At 36.6% G+C, this 27059-nt stretch overlaps 1 protein-coding gene across 5 annotated transcripts in view; it reads right to left on the bottom strand.

Annotated features, from left to right (window-relative positions):
• Window positions 1-1723: 1723 nt before the first annotated feature.
• SCN9A (sodium voltage-gated channel alpha subunit 9) overlaps window positions 1724-27059 on the bottom strand; it is a 166566-nt gene continuing 141230 nt past the window's right edge. For 3 of the 5 annotated variants that reach the window (XM_086370753.1, XM_086370760.1, XM_086370745.1), the window contains 7 exons: window positions 25807-25929; window positions 21405-21686; window positions 20433-20486; window positions 19424-19561; window positions 10769-10873; window positions 9074-9344; window positions 1724-6195 (listed from right to left, as the gene is read on the bottom strand). In XM_086370753.1, the coding sequence (XP_086226879.1) occupies window positions 5003-6195; window positions 9074-9344; window positions 10769-10873; window positions 19424-19561; window positions 20433-20486; window positions 21405-21686; window positions 25807-25929 (2166 nt within the window). In that variant the 3' untranslated portion in view covers window positions 1724-5002. Of the gene's footprint in view, window positions 6196-9073; window positions 9345-10768; window positions 10874-19423; window positions 19562-20432; window positions 20487-21404; window positions 21687-22004; window positions 22043-25806; window positions 25930-27059 lie in introns of those variants that run through there. The other 2 variants (XM_086370772.1, XR_015152763.1) reach the window with 2 other exon arrangements.

Genomic DNA, 27059 nt, shown 5'->3' on the forward strand with positions numbered 1-27059 from the left:
ATCTTACTCTAACCACTGGTTTGGAGTCACCTAATTTGGTTCTGATACTTGTAAGTAAAGGAAAAGATGTTTCTCTCTAAGGAATCACACATTGTCCATTTATTTGAGAGGTAATGGGTCTGCCTCCTACAAACCACAGCCAGAGTACCACTTAAGAGCCAGGTTATAGGCAGAAAGGGATCTGGGAGGTAGCCAGGGAGAAGAAAAGAAATAAACGATCTACTTTAGCTTCATGATACTAAACCACAGCCTACATGAGAAATCTGAAGAATAACTGCAGGTAAGAAGTGAATGTGAGCAAGCATAATTTAATCGTTTTCACTGAAATAAAGTTAAAACTTCACTTAACTCTCATGCCAAGAGCTACAAGAGACATGATGAGCTTGGTCTAAGGAGGTCAGTGCTTCCATAGGAAAACAAAGCCCTTTGACTTGAACTAAGCTAGAAAACAGGGACTGGCAGACGTGCAGTAAAAGAATCTGCACAACCTCCAGTCACTATTTTTAAGTTATACCCAGAATTATGAAGCTTTTGAGAGTGGAGCATCCAGATACTGTCTTTCAAAGTATCATGAAAGAAAATAGTCTATAACATAGGTTATAGAAGAAATAGTAAAATAGAATTTAACAAATAGATGATTTATAATGAATGATAAATCAATATAATATTACACTCTGATATTTACATTCAGATGTCATCATCATGTTTGTCTTTCACGAAAGTGAGTGTTGGCAGTTCTAAAACTCTGCAGAAAGACCAAAAGTAGATGGGGTTTGGGTGGCTTTGCCAGAAGGTTGGAAAATGTCTCTTTTCTGTAGTCTCAATTTATTAACAGTCTTTCTCAGACTTTGAGTTGCATTCTTTCCCTTCAATAAATTATAGAAAATTTCTCCAGTAGTTCTCTTTTCAATTTTCCCTGGGGTTTATGCAGTGAAAATCAATTCTATTTAAATTTCTCTAAGGTCTCTAAGGTTCTCTAAGTACATTCTGCCTGGGTTGAAATATTCCCATTGGTGCCACCTGCTAGTTTGTACAATACATAGCTTTTTCAGAATGGTTTCTTTCACTTAGCAACATGGTTTGTTTTTGCTTTTCTTATTCTTGTAGGCCCATAGAGATATCCCAAGGTGTTGCTAGTCACTGAGTGGAAATTGACAAAATACAAGTCATATTGTCTTGCACAAAATACAATGGAAACTAGCACATGCTAGCAAATATTACATCTGGAAGAGGAATAATTTTTCCTCAATGCTACTAGGTTTTCAAAACTGTTAATAAGCTCTGAATCTTTTCTATATACTTACTACCTATAGTTTCATCCATGGCTTTTTTGCATTTAAATTGCTTATGAAAAATAAATTTGAGGGTCAAGCTAAAGCACGTGATACAGACATGACACAGCTTCCTAAATCTCTTAAAATTGGCTTTTTCTTCTGGGACAGATTGTCAATATGGGTATCCAATTACACAACTTTCAGAATAATAGACAGAAAGTACAGCATGTTTCCCCTGTTGCTTGTTTACAGCTCTCAACTAGTCATGTGTTTCACCCCACGTGCAGCAAATCCTGTTGCAGCAAAGGCCCCCTCCACTCTAATCAGTACGCAACCTTTCCCTCCCTTGAAAGAGATTTTAACTATGTACTCTGCAGCTCCTTTTGCCTGGGTCATGGTGTAATGTTAAAGGTTATTCTCACAAAAACAGAAAATACATGCAAACATGATTTTATTTTTTGATGACTTTTATTTTTAGATTCTATTACAATGTGCAGGTCTCAAGTATAACTACAATATAATTTATGACAAACTCAAACATTTTGAGCATTCATATATGTATGAAATTTATAAAGAATTCTATGTAAACAGCATTATTATATTCATGGCTATTCCTTTATTTTTATGAAGCAACTCAATTATTTTCCTCAAGAATATAACATAACAAACCACAGTTATTAAAAGAAATTGGTGGCCTCTATACATAGGTCCTAAACCCAAGCCAGTTACTTGGCCATTCTAATTTAGCTGGCCCACTTTCATCATTCCCATTAACATTTCTCTGAAATTGCTATTTAGAACTGCTTTATTTACATATGCATTTCCTCTTAACTTTTGAATAAAGCTATCAAAATTCTATAAAATCATGCTGAACAAATATTTAGAGTTGAAGTTTTCATCAGTTAGCATTTAGAAACAGCCAACAAGTTACTTACATCTTTTGCAAACTACGTAACAGTCAAAAAGATAAAATGAGATTCTCCCATGTTTATCTCCATTGGATGAATGGATTTGTGTTCACATCTGTTCCCTGCCACTTTATTCCAATTTAAATTGTACAGTGTAACTATCATTTTATATCATTAGATTAAATGTGTTATATGATAGTGTGACTTAAATATTAGCATTACAGTGCTGAGAATGGTATCTTATTATTAGTACCAAACAGTAATCTGTATGAAAAGAGAAGTCTAACTTCCCTTCAAGCTTGTAATATATTAAATGAGCACTTGGTTCCAAAATATTGTTATTAATTGATAAAAAGTTACAATTAGACATTCCTGGGAAAACATATATATAAAAAAAACTTAACCATGTTACATTAAAAAATTATAGTTCAGCATGAAATGGAAGGGCAACTTTGTAATTCTTTTTTTGAAATGTTTAGAATAAATTGTGTTGAGGAACAAGTTGCTAATATTTTTTTTCACATAAAAATCAGGCAATGTAAAAACATGAATAGTAAATCACACATAAACCTTCCCACATATTTTCCCACTATATTTTATAAATACGCAAAGTACAGTTATATAGATTTAAAATGATGAGGATAAACTTCACATTTAAGGTAATATTAATTTCTTAATTTTGTGTATTAAAAAATCTTACAAAGGTAATATATTTTGCATGGTTCTCTAAATTGGTCAAAACCTATTTTCAACAGACTTAGCAGGGAGGTGATACAATGCTCTATATAGTCTAGGAAAACACTGCATGGTATCTTATATAGTAAATAAAAAAGAGGCCCAAATAATGTAAGATGGATGATTGGTAAAGAATCTTTGGCCCTAGGTTTAATTTCATTCATGCTTTAGGACAAATGTCTAGATGTGATAATCTCCTTCACTAATGCTGTAAAACACATCATACTTTAGAAATATTCTAGGTAGGAAGTTCTGTGGAGATGTCGCTTTCTTTGTTTTTGTCTGTCTTTCTCATTTCTGTGGTTTTTTTTTTTTGCCCTTTGCCTTTCATCCTCTATCTGTACTTCTTCATCTCTATGGGTATGCTTAAATCTCCTTTATTTTTAACTAGCCAAAAGAACGACAACGGAAATGTTTTAAGCACTTAATATAGAAATACAGTTTATGTTCTTTTTTCATTGAGGAAAGCAAATGAATGAAATATTGTTGTATATATTTGTTTTGAAACCTCCCACAAAATCTTCTAAATAAAATTACTTTCCACTTTTGTAACTCAGTTTTTGCCTGTGCATGAATAACTCGATAGAAGAATGATCTCACGTTCCTGGAATAAACTCATAAAAAATGCATTATGGCTATTTCTTTTCAAGCCAGTATTAACAAGTTTTTTTTCTAAACTAGATATATAATCCTTGATAGAAGAATAACAGCAGAAGCAAAATGAATGTGTGCTTGGTAAACTTTAAGCTCAGGGTACATTATTGATGGATACATAATATATCTCATAGTCATAGAATTTTAAGGAGAAAGTGACATCCTCCTCCTTTTGTAGATGAAAGAACAAAGGTTCAAGTGGATTACTAGAACCAATCAGGCAAGCAAGTTGGCAAGAATCCTGGTTGAATGCTATTTCATTCTTACTACACACAAGTTTGTGTTGAAAGCCTGCCATGTAGTACGACTTGAAAGCTTGCCATACACATTCAGGATATTATGCAGGTGAAATACTAAATACTGTGCCCAAGTCATTCTGCTCAAACATGTACCATGATATCAAATATCTTTCTGCATATCTGGAAGCACTCCACTGAAGACAGTATCAGCTTTGCTCAGTGCTGAAGAATGATTCAACAATACTGCATGAGAAAGCAGAAAACTGTGACAGAAATGATAAGAGTTGGGTCATTGTTGGTATTTTTGGAGCAGCACAGTCCGGCATTACAGTATATAAATTAAAATGGATAAAGCTTTCTTTAGTTGCTTATTTTCTCAATCATGTTCATTTTTTTCTTTCAAGGAACGTGATATGTACTTAAAATAATTTTTCATGTTTCATGATTACTGAATGAACAAACAAAGATATAGAAAAAGGCAGCCCACGAAGCACAATATTCTAAAGGTAACTCTTATCCTAATCGGTATATGCATCATGATAAACAAAAAGCATTGGTAGAACTGACCAGCCTACATGTCACATGGCATTTAGTGGGCACATATAAATTGGTTTTCATGTAACATGGATAAATTTAAGCACCTCAAAATATAGAATGACCTTTGGACATGGATAAAAGAGTCTTGCCCCCTAATAACAAGATAACAAGATGTTTTAACTGAACATTCATTACTGGTGCCTTCTATCAGAGCACTACATTGAAAAGTCAAGGCAAAATACTTTTGTAGATATCCAAATGTTAGGTATTGGCGTGTGTGTGCACCCACACATGCCTACATGCATGGGAAACATGAATGTTTACAATCCTGTGAAAAGATGACAAGGCAGATGTGAATATTTTCTACAAGTTTTTCTGATTTATTAAAAGTAAATAAAATTAAATCACCTCTGTTTGCTGTAATCAATAATTCCTGTACACTCACTCTTAACAATTCTTAGAGATACATTTACCAATGTAAAAATAGCCATCTGCTAATGCTGCCCACCTATGTCAGAGAATCAGAGCTAGCAAATGCACTGACTTTGAGAATAAATTGATAAAAAGAGATTTGGCATAGACCTCCTCAAAAGAGTCTTATTAACACAAATATATCACCTTCACAGGCTGTAAACAATATATCAAAAAATGAGCTCTATTTTTTGCCTTCCTTGCCATCTTTCCCTTTGTCTTCCTTTTCTGTTTTGTCTTTTTCATATTTCTCTCTGTCTGGTTTTGTTACACTATCATAAGAAGGTGGGGAGACAGTGGATGGAGTTGCATCTGTTTTTTCTGGACTTGAGTTCTCATTAACATTATCAAAAACCATATCTTCTTTATTGGGCAAATCATCATCTCTGTCACCATCTTTGATGTATATACTTGATATATTTTTGACATTTTGCCGTAGGCGGTAACGTCTGTAAGCACGCTGAATGACTGTAGCAGACACATCCTCTTGCTTTCTTTTTAGTGTAGTTGTGATGGGCTCATAAGACACCTTAGAGGGATTTGCAGACATGAACCTTTCTTCCATCTGTGAACGAAGAGAGTCCATCTCTCCACCTTCCCCCAAAACACGCTTTGTAAAAGCAAATAAGATGTCGAGGCAGTGGATCCTGTCCCCACTGACCATGGGCAGGTCCATGGCAATGAGCTGGACTTTGTTTGGTTTTGCTATGAGAAGAGGAGGATCCAGGGCAGCTGCAAAATCAGAGAGTTTGCTATATTCTATAAATTGGGTCGCGTCTGGATCAAACTTCTCCCAAACCTCATAGAACATCTCAAAATCGTCCTCACTCAGGGGCTCAGTACTTTCTTCAGTAGCAACACTGAAGTTCTCCAGGATGACAGCAATGTACATGTTCACCACGACCAGAAATGATATGATGATGTAACTGACAAAATAGAATATCCCGACAGATGGGTTCCCACAGTCTCCTTCAACTGAGCTTCCAGGATGAACTTTTTTGGGGTCACAGTCTGGTGGTTTACTGTTGAGGATAGGTGCCAGCAATCCATCCCAGCCAGCAGAGGTGGTAATCTGGAACAGGCAGATCATGCTGTTGGCGAAGGTCTCAAAGTTGAACATGTCATTAATTCCAGCTTCCTTTTTAACATAGGCAAAGTTGGACATTCCAAAGATGGCATAGATGAACATGACCAGGAAGAGCAGGAGGCCGATGTTAAACAGCGCAGGAAGGGACATCATCAAAGCAAACAGCAGCGTGCGGATCCCCTTGGCCCCTTTGATCAGACGCAGGATTCGGCCAATCCTGGCAAGACGGATCACTCGGAATAGGGTAGGGGACACAAAATACCTTTCTATCAAATCTGCCAGAAACATACCTGGTGAAGAGTGGAGGAGTAAATGGTAAATATTTAAATATCTATGCTACAGAAAATTATGACTCTAAATAGTTTTATGTGCCATTTTATCTCTTGTGATTTCAGGATTTTCATTTTATATTGAAGACAATATTATAACAATCCAAGGACTGAGCAATCCCACAGTAAAATGGCTAGTCTTAACCACTGTGACTTTTTTTCTACTTCAGTAGGTTTGTGAACCTTATATTTCTTCATGCACAGTTTTTTAATTTGTAAGGGTAGAAAAATTAAAGTCACATAGTAAAATGCTAAAAAGAAAATATAAATCACCTGAAATATCAACCAACCATTAACTGCTGTTAGTATTTTGTTTAGGATCACTCCATTTTTCTATGCAAGCACACAAACATATACAAATGTAAGCATGATAATAGAAGGGTTTTTTGGTCATCTGTTTTAGTTATTTCATCATATGTTATGGAGGTATTTCCATATAAATGACAACAGAACAATTCCCTATAGTTGTATAATGTTGTGTCAAAGTCACCATATTTTGAAGAATTTTATGCTGTTTCCAATTGTTTTGATTGAAATGAATATCTAAGCAGGTATATTTTTTGCATGAGCATTTTTTGATAATAATAGAAGGTAGATGAAACAGTGATTTAAATCTTTGTTATATATTGCAAATCTACCTCCAAAAAGTTTGTAGAAACTAACTTTTATAATGATAGTCTATGAAAGTGCTCCCACTTCACCTGCTCACCGGTGCTGTTTTCTTCTTTGTAATTTTACCAAAAATATCTCTGTGATGTTTGAAACATCTCAGTATTGTGGCATTTTTTTGGGGAAAAATAATCCACATTTTCTTAATTTATTGGACATTTTGTATGCTTGTTGACTATTTTCAACTTTCTCCTTTTGGCCTAGTCTAGTTTTTGGATATTTTTCTGTTGGGAGATTTACTTCTTATTGATTTATGAGGAATATTTTTTTGTGTGTGTGGTTCCTTTTTTTTTAAAATTTATTTATTTTAAATGGAGGCTAATTACTTTACAATATTGTACTGGTTTTGCCATACATCAACATGAATCCGCCACGGGTGTACATGTGTTCACAAGTACTAATCCTTTGTTAGCCATAAATGTTACATTAACAATTTCCTTGTTTTTAACATGTTTTTCAACTATTTTTTCTTTTAATTTGGTGTCGGTAGTGATTCTTCCTCCACAGAATAAATATTTTGATTTTTATGTGGTCATATCTATTATTTTGTCTCAAGGGAGTTGTTTGTCATGAATAGAAAGGGCTATTTAAGCTCATGGTTATAAATCTATTTCTACTAGAATACAATTTTACACATCCATTAATCTTGATCCATGAGATCTTTTAACTGAGTAATTTAGTAATTCTCCATATATTGAAGCTTAAATTAGGATTATTTATTTGAATCTATTACTTCATCAACGTAAAAACAATCTTTAATATCTGGCAATGTAAGTCACCCCTCATTACTCTAATTTTTCTTCCAGATGAATTTTAGAATCATTTAGATTTATGTTGCCAATTTATTATCCCACTCATATTCTCATTGGGGTAACACTGGATTTAGTATTTAAACTTTCTTTTGTTTCTGTTAGTTTTCCTCATAGAAGTCTTATACATTTCTTATTACAGTTATTTCTAGGTATTTTCCTTTATTTTTATTGGAATCATGAATCAGATTTCCTTAGATATATTTTCTAATCTTTTGGTCCACATAAACAATTATTAACATTGGTTCATGGTTCATGCAATTTAAAATCTGTACCTTCTGAACTTTAATTGAATCCATTTTATTGGTTGATTCTCTTGCATTTTTAGAGTACCACAGTAAGATGTGAAACTGATCATTTGCTCCATTGTTTAAATATATGTACCTCTCCGTTTTCTGATCTAATTGGATCAGCCAACACTATTACAAAGCGAAGTGATAGAGGGATATTCCTTTCTTCTTCCTAAGTTAAGTGGAATGCTTCCTCTCTTCTGCTTGCTGTTAATGTGTGATTCCTACCTAAATTTTAATTTTTCTTTTATTTTTTCCAAAAATTGATTTTGAATGCCTATTCTAAGTTGCAGTACTCAATATAGCAGTTTTAGATTATAGTACTTTCAACCTTTCTGAGTCTCCTTGTTTCAGCATCTCTAAGTGAGTTTGTATTAAATAATCTCCACAATCTCTTCTGTCTAAAATTTATAATTATAAAAATAAATTCAAACCTAAACTACTGGGAAAGGCATGTACAAATAATGAAAAACAAGATGACAGGAAAACAGCTATGGGAATGAAACAAGAGGAAGTATAAAATCAAATATTGTGATTCACAGACATGACTGTGGTTGGCTGAAAATGATTACAGACTTGACAAGTATGAAGCTGTAAGAAATGAAGCTGGCATTTCTTCATACCTTAACTTCACTTTGATTTCAGGGAGAATTTTCAATCACCAATATTCTGGCTAGTTATATTATCACTAATCAAGGGATAGTTCTCATATATGCAAAAACTAGAAATGATTTCAGATTCTACATTTAGATTTACATTGCCAGTTTACATTGGTCTAAGACACATCTATCTACTGGCACACTTGCTACGTTTGTGAAGGGTATCCTGGAAGTCAAACATCAAGGGGTATTATGTGCTTCCAACAAACAGAAAATGTATCCTTCAGGTTCATAACGTGAACCTAGGAATTCTGACGCAGATGTTTTTGTTTAGTTTTGCTTTAAAGGTTACTTCATTTTTTTTCAGTGTTACTCAAAAGTAGGTTTATAGTCATGAATTCAGAAACTTCTCTGAATACGTGTGATGTTTAGTTTGACTCAGAATTAAAATCTGATTAATAAATGGTCTTACCTACAATGGAGAGAATTACAACCACAAAATCAAAGATGTTCCAGCCTACAGTGAAGTAGTAGCATCTGAGGGAGATCAGTTTCAGCACGCATTCTCCAGAGAACAGGATAATAAAAACCACATTGATCCAATTTAAAACTTCAGTCACGTAGTCACTTTGTCCCTCTTTTTCCACCATCATGGTTACCATGTTGAGGCAGATCAGAACCATGATGGCTATATCAAAAGCTTGGTTTGTTACTAGGTCAAAGATACATCCTTGGAATTTGTTCTGCAAAGAAACAAAAATGATAGGAAATTGTACAGTAAATTTTCAAAGTAGTATCCATAAATGATTACATTAACAAAACAAATTTTAAAGGTACCTGTCTTCAAAACTTGCATAAATTATCCTTGGTTATAAGCTCTTGCTTTGTTTAAGGAATATGATTAATGGGCTAGATCTAAGTCAGAGTACATGACAACTTGCTGTTGACTTTCAGTGTACCAATTCTTCAATTAACCTTGTAAACTAACATTTGCTTTTAAGTATATCCACCCTAGTATGTCATACAGGAATTGCCAGGATCACAAGGTAATTTCTTTACTAAGAAACTCTCAGAGAAAAAAAAAAAAGAAAAGAAAATCTCAGTTCCATTACCTAGAGTGTTTCAAGGTAATAAAATGACATCTCTAAATTTCTACTTTGTCACCTTATTTTGACTAATGTGTTGGCATCATTGTCTTACACTGGTATTACTGCTATAATATCAGAGATCTATACTTTCCTGTCTCTTCCATGTATAGAATATATACTTCCAAACATATCCATATTTAACATATCACTTTTCTTATCAAGCTCACTGAACAGTACTGTGCTTTTCATGAAACTCAATTTCAAAATCACTTTATTGGTTACATAAGCAAGTTTTAAGACACTCTATCAAGATCAAGTAGGGTACTGAGAAAATTAAATACTAGAGCTTTAAATTCATAGATTATGGTTCTGTAGGTCTGGATGAAACCTGGCCATGTGTCCATTTAAAAAGTGCTGGATAATCCTCATGTAGGCAGCTGGTACTAAACATATTCCCATTTTTAGGATGCTCTGTCTTCAGCCACAACTTTGGTCTACAGTGTTATACAAAACAGAAATTGAGATACATAAAATGCGTTTAAATTTATTTTAACTATTAGAGGAATACAAACTATTTAACTGCTAAGACTCACTATTTACACCTGAGCCTATTCTGGTCTTTGATCTTATGGCAGGATAAAGTTTAGATTCATGACCAGTCTGACTGCTTCCCTGGTGTTCTGTCTGTTGTAATATCAAAGGTCTACAAGGTTGGTTTCACCTGACTGAAGACACCTATCACTACATGCTGTGACTACATCATAAAGTCATCAAGATAATCAAATTTCAGTCAAAAGTACATTTTATTTTGATTCTCTATAGAACATTTGTACTAATAGTAAGATGTACAGCTAATGTAGAGTAAAAGCATATATAATTATTTTTTCATTTTTATAGAAAAGGAAAATATATGAAAGACTATTAAGAGCTGTGATAGTGTTCAAAATACATATATTCAGTTTTATAAGGACTTTTCTTTAAAATGTTAAAATTATACATTCATGTTTAAGAAATAATTATACATTAAAGATGAATTAAAATAATTTTAAAATTTACATGCTAAATATAATATTTTTTACCCCTGGCCGAGGTATTGGCTTTTGTGGTTTCTTGGATCCCAGCTTTTTCATTGCATTATAATATTTCTTCTGTTCTTCTGTCATAAAGATATCTTGACCTCCAAGGTAAAGAAATAAAAATAAATCTAGTTAAAACCAGAATCATTTTCCAGATATTCCTTCAGGTGATTATTCAGGTTAAAAATGTATTCATACAGAAATGAAATGTGTTTTCACTTCAGTAGCACATATATTGGAGAAGGCAATGGCACCCCACTCCAGCACTCTTGCCTGGAAAATCCCATGGATGGAGGAGCCTGGTGGGCCGCAGTCCGTGGGGTCGCTAAGAGTCAGACACGACTGAGCGACTTCACTTTCACTTTTCACTTTCATGCATTGGAGAAGGAAATGGCAACCCACTCCAGTGTTCTTGCCTGGAGAATCCCAGGGACAGGGGAGCCTTGTGGGCTGCTGTCCATGGGGTTGCACAGAGTCGGACATTACTGAAGCGACTTAGCAGCACATATATTAAAATTGGAACCATATAGAGATTAGTATGGCTCTTGAAAAGTATTGCATACTTCTGGTGACAGATGGTGACACATGTAACTAAAGTCTTATGGTAATCATTTCACAATGTATGCAAGTACTGAATGATTCTATTGTACGTGCTGTGTGCTGAGTCATTTAGTTGTGTCTGACTCTGTGCGACCCTATGGACTGCAGCCTGCCAGGCTTCTCTGTCTGTGGGATTTTCCATGCAAGAAAACTGGAGTTGGTTGCCATTTCCTCTTTCAGGGAACCTTCCCAACCCAGGCTCTAACCAGCATCTGTTGTCTCCTGCATTAACAGGCATGTCCTTTACCACTAGTACCACCTGGGAAGCTAATATATTGTTATATGTTAATTACACTTCAATAAAATGAAATGTATCTTATTATGTGCAAGGTAGCTATAAATCAAATCTATCTTAAAGGATTACCTACACATAGGGACATGACTCTCTGTATGTAATGTAATATGCATAATATATAACATATATGGATTATGTGAAATAATAATTGGCTCACTTATTTTTTAGTAGCCTAACTTGTTTTGTTTTAAATGATATGCTGGTATCTCATTTTATCTGCTACTTGTCTCATCAGGCATTTCATTGTTAAATAACAAATATATCAGGAAGAGTGATAAGAAACAAAAGTAAGTAATAATAAGTTGGCTAATGTTTACTTATTAGCCATACTGACTCATAAATAGTAGGGGCAAAAAGTAATAATATTTTTGTATTCACTTGTATTCATTTTATCATACCATATTCCTTTAGCATACAAATGAATATACTATATATGTTATGATAACACATTGATAAATAGTGTACACACACAAATATATTTGGTATACACATAGTACATATATTTACTTATTTACTAAAAAAAACTTTCATTACCTCTTTAATTCCAAATAAAGGAATTTCAACATAAACACTTTATTGGGTATAAACAATATACATAATAGAGTTTTAGATGTTGAGAAAATTATCAATACTCTAGGGTTTCTGACTTGAAGGACTTTCTAATTGAATATACAACATTTAAGATTCAACAGTAAATAAAGTAACATCTAAATAAAGTTTTTGATCCTTTCTTCACTGTAGAAGTCTAAATCTCACACAGGAGACCTAGAAGATTTGCCTATTTTTTTAAACTCTGTTGATTTCTTAAAATTATCTACAATTTATACAGATTCATGCACATTCCTCATTGACCTGAAATATAAACTTTAAGTTATGGCATAAATTAGCACAATCCATGTAATTAGGAATTGGGGGGGAAATTTATAGTTCTGAAATCTTTCCTTTACTTGTAGGGTCCTGGAGTTAAAGGTGATTTGGATATGGTTTCCCTTTGGTTTTCCTGGATTGCATTTTCTTATCTATCAAATACCTAATGAAAACCAGTCTTCCCTTTCTGTCTTATGTGTTTTAATTTACATGTCCTCTAATTGATACGCAGTCTTTGTGTAACTTTGGTATTCATTTGATCTACTGATGTATAAGAAAGAACTTTCAAGATAATGTCAAGAGAAACCTAAACCCTTCACTGTCTGGTGACGAGGGTTGAAAGTGAGTACATGCTAAGTCGCTTCAGTCATGTCGAACTCTTTGTGACCCTGTGTGCTGTAGCCCACCAGGCTCCTCTCTTCATGGGATTCTCCAGGCAAGAATACTGGAGTGGATTGCCATGCCCTCTTCCAGGGGATCTTCCTGACCAAGGGATCAAACCCATGCATCTTATGTCTCCTACACTGGCAGGCGAGCTCTTTACCATTAGTGCCACCTGGGAAGCCCAAGGGTTGAATATCATAGCCTATTAACTTATAATTACATGTCTTGTCTTCCGTTGACGATACCCTGGTTGTCAGTATAATGAAGAGCGGGATGAAGCTAAGAGGAGATTACAAAACACTCCAGTAGAGAAACTCGTGTTGTAATTTTAATTAACCATAGCTTATAAAGACCCTGTGAAATGCATCCCTTTAAAACCTAGGTGGCAGACATTCTGTAAGTCAGGCTGGTCTTTACATGTTATGTCAAAGATGTATTACATAGCAGTTAAAATCAAATCCCTTATGATTATACAGTGGAAGTGACAAATAGATTTAAGGGACTAGATCTGATAGAGTGCCTGATGAACTATGGACAGAGGTTTGTGACATTGTACAGGAGAGAGGGATCAAGACCATCCCCAGGAAAAAGAAATGCAAAAAAGCAAAATGGCTGTCTGAGGAGGCCTTACAAATAGCTGAGAAAAGAAGAGAAGCAAAAAGCAAAGGAGAAAAGGAAAGATATACCCATTTGAACGAAGAGTTACAAAGAATGGCAAGGAGAGATAAGAAAGCCGTTCTCAGCAATCAATGCAAAGAAACAGAGGAAAACAATACAATGGGAAAGACTAGAGATCTCTTCAAGAAAATTAGAGATACCAAGGGAACATTTCATGCACAGATGGGCTTGATAAAGGACAGAAATGGTATGGACCTAACAGAAACAGAAGATATTAAGAAGAAGTGGCAAGAGTACACAGAAGAACTGTACAAAAAAGATCTTCACAACCAAGATAATCACGATGGTGTGATCACTCACCTAGAGTCAGACATCCTGGAATGTGAAGTCAAGTGGGCCTTAGGAAGCATCACTACGAACAAAGCTAGTGGAGGTGATGGAATTCCAGTTGAGCTATTTCAAATCCTAAAAGATGATACTGTGAAAGTACTGCACTCAATATGTCTTCAAATTTGGAAAACTCAGCAGTGGCCACAGGACTGGAAAAGGTCAGTTTTCATTCCAATCCCAAAGAAAGGCAATGCCAAAGAATGCTCAAACTACCGCACAATTGCACTCATCTCACATGCTAGTAAAGTAATGCTCAAAATTCTCCAAGCCAGGCTTCAGCAATACATGAACTGTGAAATTCCAGATGTTCAAGCTGGTTTTAGAAAAGGCAGAGGAACCAGAGATCAAATTGCCAACATCTGCTGGATCATCGAAAAAGCAAGAGAGTTCCAGAAAAACATCTATTTCTGCTTTGACTATGCCAAAGCCTTTGACTGTGTGGATGACAATAAACTGTGGAAAATTCTGAAAGAGATGGGAATACCAGACCACCTGACCTGCCTCTTGAGAAACCTGTATGCAGGTCAGGAAGCAACAGTTAGAATTGGACATGGAACAACAGACTGGTTCCAAATAGGGAAAGGAGTGTGTCAAGGCTGTATATTGTCACCCTGCTTATTTAACTTATATGCAGAGTACATCATGAGAAACGCTGGGCTGGAAGAAGCACAAGCTGGAATCAAGATTGCCAGGAGAAATATCAATAACCTCAGATATGCAAATGACACCACCACCACTTTCGCAGAAAGTGAAGGAGAACTAAAAAGCCTCTTGATGAAAGTGAAAGTGGAGAGTGAAAAAGTTGGCTTAAAGCTCAACATTCAGAAAACGAAGATCATGGCATCTGGTCCCATCACTTCATGGGAAATAGATGGGGAAACAGTGGAAACAGTGGCAGACTTTATTTTTGGGGGCTCCAAAAACACTGCAGATGGTGACTGCAGCCATGAAATTAAGACGCTTACTCCTTGGAAGGAAAGTTGTGACCAACCTAGATCACATATTAAGAAGCAGAGACATTACTTTGCCAACAAAGGTCTGTCTAGTCAAGGCTATGGTTTTTCCAGTAGTCATATACGGATGTGAGAGTTAGAATATAAAGAAAGCTGAGCACAGAATTGATGCTTTTGAACTGTGGTGTTGGAGAAGACTCTTGAGAGTCCCTTGGACTGCAAAGAGATCCAACCAGTCCATCCTAAAGGAGACCAGCCCTGGGTGTTCATTGGAAGGACTGATATTGAAGCTGAAACTTCAGTACTTTGGCCACCTGATGTGAAGAGCTGACTCATTTGAAAAGACCCTAATGCTGGGACAGATTGAGGGCAGGAGGAGAAGGGGACGACAGAGGCTGAGATGGTGAATGGCATCAGTGACTCAATGGACATGAGTTTGGGTGGGCTCCGTGGGTTGGTGTTGGACAGGCAGGCCTGGCATGCTGTGTTTCATGGGGTCGCAAAGAGTCGGACACAACTGAGTGATTGAACTGAACTGAACTGAACTGAAGGTTGAATAATCTCACACTGCAAGAGTAATTACCTCATTGGTTTGTTGTGAGGATCAATTAAGATACTGCATTCCAAACATTCAATAATTATTTATAATTCCTGTGGTTGTTATTAACGTTCCAAATAAGGTTACTGTTACTGAAAAGGGTTGATGTTACTTAGAATTTACTTACATGCACCAAGGTCTGTACTAGTCATTTGTGTAAATACATTGCATACATTTCCCTTTTATAACCTGAACTCATTAATAACGTTAAGTTCAAATTTTAGAAGTATATTTTCTGATGAACTATTAAAACCCAATTATCACATAGATTTGTTAAAGATAAAAACAGTATTTATAAGACTTAAGGACTAGTTTCAAAGACTAGTTTGAAAAACTAGTAAAGTGGGGTTGGCTATTAGAAAGAGGTATGGGTAATGGTGGGCGTCCCAGGTGGCTCAGCAGTAAAGAATCTGCCTGCCAAGTGGGAGATGCAGGTCCGATCCCTGAGTTGGGAAGATCCCCTGGAGAAGTAAATAGCAATGCACTCCAGTATTCTTGCCTGGAAAATTCCATAGACAGAAGAACCTGGTGGGCTACAGTCCGTGGGGTTGCAAAGAGTTGGACATGACTGATCAACTAACACTTTCATACCAAACCGAGATCAAAGTGTTGAAGTTAAAAAGCACTAAGAGGCCACATTTCATTTTGGATGGGCTTTGCACTCAAACAGAACTTTGGACCCTGACTGCCAATGACCTAGTTCTTGATTTGAAACAAGCTGTTTACTCTTTATAGGCCTCGGTTTATACGCACATATAAAGGTACCACTTTCATTTGCTTGTTCTATGGATTAGATGAATTCATACACACTTTGTATAGCATAGGAGGCCTCCTACGTAGTAGGTTATTAACTGAAGACAGGTTGTTCCTGTCTTCTTTCATTCTCCAAGTAGGTTGGAAAGAAACTGTAAACTTACTCAGAAAGGGGCAGAAGATAAAAAGCATGTTTCAAATGCAAATGAAACACGGGAAGAATGGTAGGGGATAACAGGAGCTGACAGGGTTTTGAAATTAGTAATTTTGCCTGATGCTACTGGGAATGGTGTCTATTCATCCCATCTTCCTGCAGTGGCAATTCTTGTTGTAAGAATAATATTTAAAAGCAAGGGGACTAAAGCAGTGAGGGCTGTAGCTGTCCTGTCATGGTCATACTGCTCTTTCTAGATACATGTATAATTCATCCTCTATAGCAAATGCTGCAGAACTATATATGTGTGCTTATATATCACAGGTACACATATATAATGACCAAAGTAGGAAAAATAACTACATTGGAAATGAAGGTATAATTTATATTTTTTTCAAGATTATTATTTATTTAAGATTCTCTGCCTAAAGGCATGAATATATGATAATACTAACTTTGACTGTCAGATATAAAATGTTAGAATGGAACAAGGAATTTAAAAAATTCTTTGAAAAATAAACACCTGTATTCAGAATGTAAGCATAAACAACACAATATTTACTACATTTTCTTTCACCCATGAACAGTCAATCATATCATGAATGACATTTCATTGCAAGTACATCTGTCTTTTCTTAGATACTAAGCCAGTACCTGAAATCACTTCCTCTTGTTATTCTATACCTCATCCTTCTAAAGTCTCTTTTCCTGTGGGTGGTGCTACAGCCACAGTAACCCAGTTTACTTTGAGAAAACTGAGACTTCATAGACAATTTTTTCTCCTGCAAACCACAAACAATACTGTAGATCCTACCCTCTAAAATCTCTTAATTGAATGTATCCCCTATTCTCTAGTGGGTTTCCCAAGGTGGCGCTAGTGGTAAAGAACCCTTCTGTCAATGCAGGAGACATGACATGGGATTCCACCCCTGGGTTGGGAAGATACCCTGGAGAAGGATACGGCGACTCACTCCAGTACTCTTGCCTGGAGAATCACATGGACAGCGCAGCCTGGTGGCTATGGTCCACAGGGATGCAAAGAGTCGGACATGACTGAAGCGACTTAGCACTCACACACAAACATTCTCTAGTGCTGCAAATGACTAATTTGGAGAATGAAGTGTGGTCTGCTGCTGCTGCTGCTAAGTCACTTCAGTCGTGTCCAACTCTGAGGCTCTCCCATCCCTGGGATTCTCCAGGCAAGAACACTGGAGTGGGTTGCCATTTCCTTCTCCAATGCATGAAAGTGAAAAGTGAAAGTGAAGTCGCTCAGTCTTGTCCGACTCTGTGCGACCCCATGGACTGTAGCCCACCAGGCTCCTCCATCCATAGGGTTTTTCAGGCAAGAGTACTGGAGTGGGGTGCCATTGCCTTCTCCGAAGTGTGGTCTAGGTAGCAGGTAAAGGAGAGCCTAACCTAGTCTTTGGGCTCCTACAGTCATTCTCTGCATCACTGATAGATTAATTTTTTAAATTAAAGCTGGATTTCCATAAATTCTGGGAAAAAAGACCTCAGAGTTGGATCTACGATGCAGCTACTTCTGAGCTATCCAATCATGTGCAAGGCACATAACCCCTCTGAGAGGTGAAATGCGGATACTATGCCCTCTACACTTACAGAATGTGATGAAGATTACTGTGTAAAGTACTTTACACAGGATCAGACATGTCATCAAATCTTAATAAATGTGTATGTCCTGCTTGTATGTTCTTCCTTAATACTTCAATGACATCAGCTCCTATTGAAAAATATCTAATATGGCTTTTCAGATCTGTGCTCAAGCAAATCAAGACCTCTTGCTATTTCTTTTCTCAAAACTACATCCCAACTGAATGGACTGGTATTTTGCCTGGATTGCTGCCTCCTTTATCATCACTGTGCATGTTCTCAGACATATCTCTGACCCGCTGTGGACTACTTATCCTTTTGCCTCCCCGTTGCTATGTGTTTCTTCATCCATCTTCCAAGGCCTGCTCAATTGTCACATACATCATAAAAATGTTTTAGCTGTATCTAGCTTTCTTCTAACTGCCTATTTACATTTCTTGTTCACTTCTTATTGCATTTATAACTATATCATATTAAAGTATTTGGGGGGTAGAAAGGGGCCTAAATAATATACAAAGTATATAAGATCAACTGCTGCTGCTGCTGCTGCTGAGTCACTTCAGTTGTGTCCGACTCTGTGTGACCCCATAGACAGCAGCCCACCAGGCTCCCCCGTCCCTGGGATTCCCAGGCAAGAACACTGGAGTGGGTTGCCATTTCCTTCTCCAATGCATGAAAGTGAAAAGTGAAGGTGAAGTTGCTCAGTCGGGTCCGACCCTCAGTGACCTCATGGACTGCAGCCTACCAGGCTCCTCTGTCCATGAGATTTTCCAGGCAGAAGTACTGGAGTAGGGTGCCATTGCCTTCTCTGATAAGATCAACTACTGACTATTAAAACCCTATCACTTACCAGGTGCATAATTTTGGTAAATTACGCAAAATCTCTGTGCCTTTTCTTGTTTATAAGACAAAGTCTATAACAATAATCCCTCTTATGGCTCAGAACAGAATATAGGAACTATTTATGAAAAGCATTTTGAATAAATAATTAGTGCACTGAGTTTTCTTAATCAAGGCTCCACAGGGAACACTGGGGGGAAAAAACCTGAATAGTTGATGTATTGCTTAAAAATAATTAGGACTTTGTGGTCATTTAGTTACTAAGTTGTGTCTAGCTCTCGTGACCCCATGGAGTGTAGCCTGTCAGGGTCCTCTGTCCATGGGATTCTCCAGGCAAGAATATTGGAGTCAGTTGCCATTTCCATCTCCAGGGGATCTTCTTGACTTAGGAATTGAACCCAGGTCTCATGTATCGCAGGGTGATTATTTTCTGTGCAGAGATGAATGAGATTAAGCATATCCATCACTGGATACTAAAAACTACTTGGAAAATTAATGAAATTCTAATGAAGTAATTGACATTAAATTTCACATTATATTTTTTGGAAAAATAATGTTCATGTCTTTCAGGGCAATGACAAAAACTTGAAATACTTATCTTCTTTTTCTGTTGGTTGAAATTATCTATGATGACACCAATGAACAAGTTCAAAGTGAAGAATGACCCAAAGATGATGAAGATGACAAAATAAATATACATGTAGAGGCTGTATTCATAAATGGGCTGCTTGTCTACCTACGGAATTAACAAAAGTTAACGTATGTTGACAATAAATTCATCATCTTCTTTCTCACATGCTCTGACAAGGAAATTCAAATAGTGCAATCCTAGGTAAATGTGGTTTTACAGAAGCCATAGTGTTGTCAAAGTTCAACATAATCATTCTTAAACATTTACTCAATACTAAATATAATTTTCAAATAACTACAAAGGGCTTATCCACTTTCTTGGATTATAGGACAATGTAGTAAGTAAATTACAATCCATGTTATTTATTTCCAGAAAAAACAGTAAAAGAGATGACATCATATTTATATAAATTTTTCCTTTTTAAATTTGATTATAGAAATATCTTCACTAATATTATCACTTTTGTGATAATATAAACTAGTCAGTAGTTTTCAAAATTCCTTAGTGTGAGACTTATTTCACATTAACTCTTCCAAGGCACTTTAAAATATAAAAGCAGTAAGACTGATAAATAAAACATGTTATTTCATTTTTATTTTGATAAATATTTACTGAACACATTACTGCCAGGATGAACTAAGTTCTCTATTTACATTTTCTAGCTGGATCCAGAGAATAGCCCCATGAGGTAGTGGTGAATTATTTTCTTTTTATGGATCAATAAACAGGCTCAGAGAGATAAAGTGGCTCGCTGCAAGTCAGATGCAAGCTTGTCTGATACAGTAGAGTCACAGAATTTAAGTCAAGCTCTGTTTCCAAATGCCACACAGGTAACCGAGGCAACTACCAGGTGGATTTTCTTCAGTGAGCATGCCCGTAGCAAGAGCTTCTTGGAGCTGCTGTTTGGAAACAGCCTAACTCAACAAAGAAGCTTTTCAAAACAGTAGAGTTCAGTGTTATGTTTACCAATACTTACGTTAACAGAATCAACTGCTGCATACATAATATCCATCCATCCCTTAAATGTTGCCTGTAAATATAACATTGATAGACTCTGAATGTAAAGCTCATAGTCTAAAATAGCCATAAATGAGTAAGTGTATTTAATATTACAACTTTTAAGTAATATTAAGTGAGTGAACTATACAGTCGTCCCTTGGTACATGCAGGGGGGACTGGTTCCAGGGCAGTCCCTGAAAATACCAAAATCTGCCCATGCTCAAGCCCTTGCATCATGCAGATGCAAAGCCATGGATAAAGAGAGCCCATTATATTTCAAGATATCAACTTAACATAAAGATGCTGTGTCAAGAAGAAAAAGAGGGGGGCACATTGCCAAGTCACGTTCTAAATCTCAGTCCTAGTGGAGGAGGAAACGGCAACCCACTCCAGTGTTCTTGCCTGGAGAATCCCAGGGATGGGGGAGCCTAGTAGGCTGCTGTCTATGGGGTTGCACAGAGTTGGACATGACTGAAGCAACTTAGCAGCAGCAGTGAATTTCCAGGTTGTTAGAATTGCCTGTGAGTTTTGTACCTGAACTTTTATTTTTCCAGAGGGGGCAGAGAGTTTTACAACTAAGGAAAGAAGCAATTTTTCTCCATATCTTAAGGACTTTCTGTACCAGTGGCAAGTCCTTCTGATTTCCTTGTAGTGTGAAAGCAGTAGTCCAAAAAATGACTATTCATTTTTGGAGCAATTCAGAAGGCACAATGGCAGGGGGTCAGGTGACTCTGAAAAGGTGATTATGGATTAATCACCTGTACAGCAGTGCAATAGAGCCCATGCTTCTTAACTCATGTTTATAGGCACATGTTCTACGAAAGACCACTTCTGTTTTTTGTCACACAGTACTTTATCTTTAATTTTTAGTTAATAGCTACATGATAATGACAGCTCCTCCATCCAACGTGCACTCAAATATCAAGCATTCATAAAACGAGTCACTTACCACTTGAAGTAGAGACAGGTAACCAAGTCCAACATTATCAAAGTTCACTTTTAGGTTTTTCCATCGCACGTTTTGACTGACATTCATAAGCGCAAGACAGGCAGAACGGTTTTCCACTTCACTTGTAGGAAAACGTAATCCATTTGTGGTGTTAATACACTCATAAAACTTGCCAGCAAACAAATTTACTCCCATGATGCTAAATATCAGCCAGAATATGAGACACACAAGTAGCACATTCATGATAGAAGGAATTGCACCGATGAGTGCATTCACAACCACCTAGCATTCAAAAGAAAGAAAAGAAGGGTTAGGACCAGTAAGAATGTTAAGTAGGCAACATTAATGAAACATTATGCAGAATTTAAAAAGTTAGAAGAGCTACCCTTACATGTTTAAGACATAAGACTTACTGAATGCCTACTATACGCTCAGCAGTGTGCTAAGCAGGACAAAATGAGACAGGAGCCCCGTGCTCAATGAGTTTACAAAAATACATGAGGATCACACAGTGAAACTATTAACAACAATACGAAACAATTTACTAAGATTAAATGACAGTTCAAATAAATTAAATAAATAAAAGAATAAACCAAAAACCTGATGTATGTAAGGTGAAGTCATAAAATCTGCATGCTCTAGAAAAGAAAGAAATTTATAAATATAAATGATTAAATAAACAAAATGTACATTTAAAGGTTCATAGTCCTAGAATTACCAGTGCTAAAATTCTTCCATGTAAACCATTACTATGTATAAACTGGAATTAAGACTAGGAATCTTTTTGTGGTTTGAACTCCTTAGATTTAATTGGTTCTGCTAGTTATGTGATGGGGCTTCCCAGGCGGTACTAGTGGTAAAGAACCTGTCTGCCAATGCAGGAGACATAAGAAACTCAGGTTCGATCCCTGAGTTGGGAAGATCCCCTGGAGGAGGGCATGGCACCCCACTCCTGTATTCTTGCCTGGAGAATTCCATGGATAGATGAACCTGGTGGGCTACAGTCCATAGGGTCACAGAGAGTTGGACACGACTGAAATGACTTAGCATGCATGGACACTAGTTATGTGATGCATAAATATCTTTAAAACTTTAGGATCCCTGTTTCCTCTTCTGCAGAATGAGAGCAATCTTTTCAAATTAATTATTCTAACTTTGAAAAGAACTTTACACATAAGCCTTGGCTAAATACAGATAGAGCTAGTCTCAGCTAACACAAAAATGCAATACAGTTTATCTTTCATGCTCCCTTTATTTCTGCTTTTCAGCCATTTCTACTACTACCTTTCACCAATGCCTCTTCCTACTGCATGGCAACTACTGTAACATTTATCACTCTCCAGATTTTCTTAATTACCTCATCTTTCCAAACTTACTATCTTCTTAAACTTTACCCTGAATTTGGGGATAAATGCATTAAAGACTAACTTGATAAGTAAAAAGCATATGTTCCCTCTTTTTTTATAATATGTTGAGCAGGCTCTCAAGACGTTTCCAAAAGGGAAGACATTAAGGATCCCTGATTACTTTTGAGATTGTCTAGAGCAGGAGTTGGCAAATATTGTCTTCAATGTTTTTAGGCTTTGCAGGTTATATGATCTCTGTTGTCACTATTCCATTCTGCCATTGTAGCAACAGACCATACATAAACCAATGGGTGTGGCTATGATCCAGTGGGGCTTCCCAGGTGGCTCAGTGGTAACGAATCTGCCTGCCAATGCAGGAGTCACAGTGTTGATCCCTGGGTTCAGAAGATCCCTTGGGGAAGGAAATGGCAACCCACTCCAATATTGTTGCCTGGAAAAACCCCATAGACAGAGGAGCCTGGTGGGCTACAGTTCATGGGGTCATACAAAGAGTCAGACACAACTTAGTGACTGAAGAACGCAATGTGATCCAAAGAAACTTCCTTTATAAAACAGGCATCCAGCTTGTGGGCTTTGGTTGTTGACTCTTGACCCAGAACTACAGTTACTACCCTGCGATTTCTGGACCTGTAGAGGTTCCATGGGGGCATGAGATTATATGAAAATATTATGGGCATGCTTTGTTTATGGAGATGATTTATACTTTCACAAGAGTTTTATAGTGTACATCACCCTCAAAAGGGTTAGGAAGAACAGGATTAGAGAGTTCAAAGTGGTCAGCTATGATTCAAACCTGCATTTTCACCCTCATTTCCTTTATCCTCCCACTATGCTTATCACCTAGGCGTGCTGATCCTTCTAGTCGCTGCTCAAACACACCTTGCCTATGCAACTCTGTCCTTCTCTACCGAGTTGCACCTCTGCCTGAAATGCCCACCTGCCTGTGAGCTAGGGTCCATTCTTTCAGTCATGGCTCCAAGGTCACCTCCTTATGAAGCCCCTCCAAGGTCCCCCCAGGCAGCCACTTTCATCTTCACTCCCGTAGCACTGGGTGCCTACTGTTTACAGCAGAAGCCACAGAATAACTAATATTCCCCTGTCTAGCTCTCCATGGACACTGTCCTGACTCACTCCTGGAGGGCTGGGGTCTATTTACCATTGTACTTCTTTTATAGAACAAAATTTGACTCATAGTTGGTGTTGAAAATGTTTGCTGAAAGAATGTGCGTTATGATGGGTCTCTGAGGGAGATGGATATATGTTGTTCTGATGAGAAGCCATTTGGAGAAGTCAGTAAGTTCAAGAACCTCAAGTCTTTTCAAAGGAAGCTAACTATAAAATGTCTCCAATCATATTCTTAAAAATGACCCTGCATTGTGAAGAAAAGTCCCTTTTTTTGCCTGGCTAATAAACATAACTAAATAGATACATTTGTCACTCCAAATGCATTAAAACATTCTCCTTCATCCTATTCAGCTGTATTACAGATAAAGAACAAAGAACAGGGTAAAATAATGGAGTGACTTAATCACTGAGGGAAGTAGTCTTGTTGGTCAAAGTATATTCCTTGATCATGAAAATGTCATAAGTGCTCCGCTTGAGTCCAAGGATCAGTGAGAAGTTCTGATGGCAACATTCTATATACTAATGTTCAAAGAGCAAAATTAATGTCAATTCCAATATTACCTTTGTGTATAAAATGAAACGTAATTTTTCAGTTCTTACATGACAAACAGGAATTGACTTTTACTTATGAAATTTTTTTTGTATAATCATGATCTCTCATATACATTGGAACAATATGCAGTGGATACACTAACTGGTTGAGGTAATAGTCTTAATTAGGTTAGTAAGAATAACAATGAAGATCTGCTGGACTAAAAGACGTCTACCATTCCCCAGAGGCTTCAGATTTCTGAGCCCCACTCCAGAGTTTATCATTCAGCAGATCTAGGGTGCAATCAGGAATTTGCATTTCTACTAAGTTTTCAAATGATGCTGACTACATTTAGAGAAGCAGCAAGCTAGATTAATCTGCATGTTAAATTGTTCAGAGACTACAGAGAGGCAGTCAGATAAATATGTATGATGCAATATAATAAGGATTTTATGTGTTTGAACACATAGGAAGGATGCCCAGTTATACCTGGACAGATAAGGCACATTTAAATTTAGGTCTAAAGGATAAGTAGGAATTTGCTATATTGATGAGTTAGAGTTGAGTCAGGGGAGGGAGAAGCATTCCCAGCCAAGAGAATGGAGGCATGAGAAAGCAGGAACCTATCTGGAAAAGAAGAAATTTGAGGGGAGTAGCAACAAATGAGGACATGGACTCATTAGAGAAAATAAAGTCACTGTCCTCTTATCCTCTATGTGTTTTATGAAGAAGTTGCTGGTTTAATATAGCCCTAAAGCTAGGTTTCTGGTAGTCATTATTTATCTCACCTGGTTTGTTTCTGAAAAATGAATCAGTTGTCAGGCACTATACAGACTAGTGCAAATTAACTCAGAGCTTCCATTTTCTCAAATATAATTTGGAGATATTTCCATTTTTATTGAACCATATATTTCAAGAATGAAATTTAAAGTGATGCCTGATGCTATTTCTCTGTCTTTTGTTATGCTTCCTACACAGAGTGACTCCTTAAAAAAATATTATTTAAGCACTTGATACAGGCAAGTTCTTCATGACTTGTATTTGAGAGATGCTGTCAGGACTAATAGTGTCCCCTTCATTTGCATTTCCTACCATAGGAAAGATTTTCATTTAGGAAGGGAAAAGTAACTTATTTGAATCACTGCCTAACAATATAATATGAAGGAGGCATTACTATATTTCACGTACTCTTTGTTAAACAATATGCACTGAAATGTGTGTATATGCACATGTATACACACTTATTTACATAAACAGATCATACATATGTATATATATGCATGTGTATAAACAGTCCATAATTCCTAATTACCCATTTTTCATATTTCATACTCTATTAAGAAATATGAATATATTAGAAAGTTTAGTATTTTCTTACCCTCATTCCTTCAAATCTAGATAAAGCTCGCAGAGGTCTTAAAGCTCTAAGTGTCCGAAGGGATTTAATGGGACCAAGATCTGAGTAGCCAAGAGTGTTTGCAACTAATGTAACCAAAGAAACCTACAAAAAAGAAAATTTTCATTAATCAAAAATTTCATTTAATCATTTCAATTAAATAATAAAGCATGATGAGAACAAGTCAATTTTAAAGATCACTAAGAGCAACCAACAAAGGTCCATCTAGTCAAGGCTATGGTTTTTCCAGTAGTCATGTATGGATGTGAGAGCTGGACTCTAAAGAAAGCTGAGTGCCAAAGAATTGATGCTTTGAACTGTGGTGTTGAAGAAGACTCTTGGGAGTCCCTTGGACTGCAAGGAGATCCAAAGAGTCCATCCTAAAGGAGATCAGTCCTGAATGTTCATTGGAAGGACTGATGCTGAAGCTGAAACTCCAATACTTTGGCCACCTGATACGAAGCACTAACTCATCGGAAAAGACCCTGATGCTTGGAAAGATTGAGGGCAGGAGGAGAAGGGGACAACAGAGGATGAGATGGTTGGATGGCATCACCAACTCAATGGACATGAGTTTGAGTAAATTCCGGGAGTTGGTGATGGACAGGGAGGCCTGGCATGCTGCAGTCCATGGGGTCGCAAAGAATCAGACATGACTGAGCAATTGAACTGAACTGAAGAGGAACTCGACAAGAACAACATGATTTATATATAAAGTTATCTACTAATTGTCTAAAAATTGGTTAAAATAGATGCCTTTTTAAGGAAATAGATTTAAAGGAAAGTTAACCAGAAAAAAAGAAATAGTAGAAGGAAAGTAAGTTATTTCTTATATCTGAATAATAAAATCACATATGCTTTTCATACTTTTGTAGGTTTTTTACTTGCTTATTAATTCTGAACATTTAATTAAAGCAACTATCAAAATTTCAATTGGAATAAAGTCCAGGGTATTTTCTTGGGCTCTAAAATCACTGCAGACGATGACTGCAGCCATGAAATTAAAAGATGCTTGCTCCTTGGAAGAAAAGCTATGATCAACCTAGATAGCATATTAAAAAGCAGAGACATCACTTTGCAGACAAAGGTCTGTATAGTCAAAGCTATGGTTTTTCCAGTAGTTTTGTATGGTTGTAAGAGTTGGACCATAAAGAGGACTGAGTGCAGAAGAACTAATGCTTTCAAATTGTGGTGCTTAAGAATACTTTTGAGAGTCACTTGGACAGCAAGGAGAT

Source organism: Bos grunniens, chromosome 2 (genome assembly GCF_055505025.1).
Source record: "Bos grunniens cultivar Pamir isolate PY7600 chromosome 2, Bosgru_T2T1.0, whole genome shotgun sequence".
Taxonomy (NCBI): domain Eukaryota; kingdom Metazoa; phylum Chordata; class Mammalia; order Artiodactyla; family Bovidae; genus Bos; species Bos grunniens.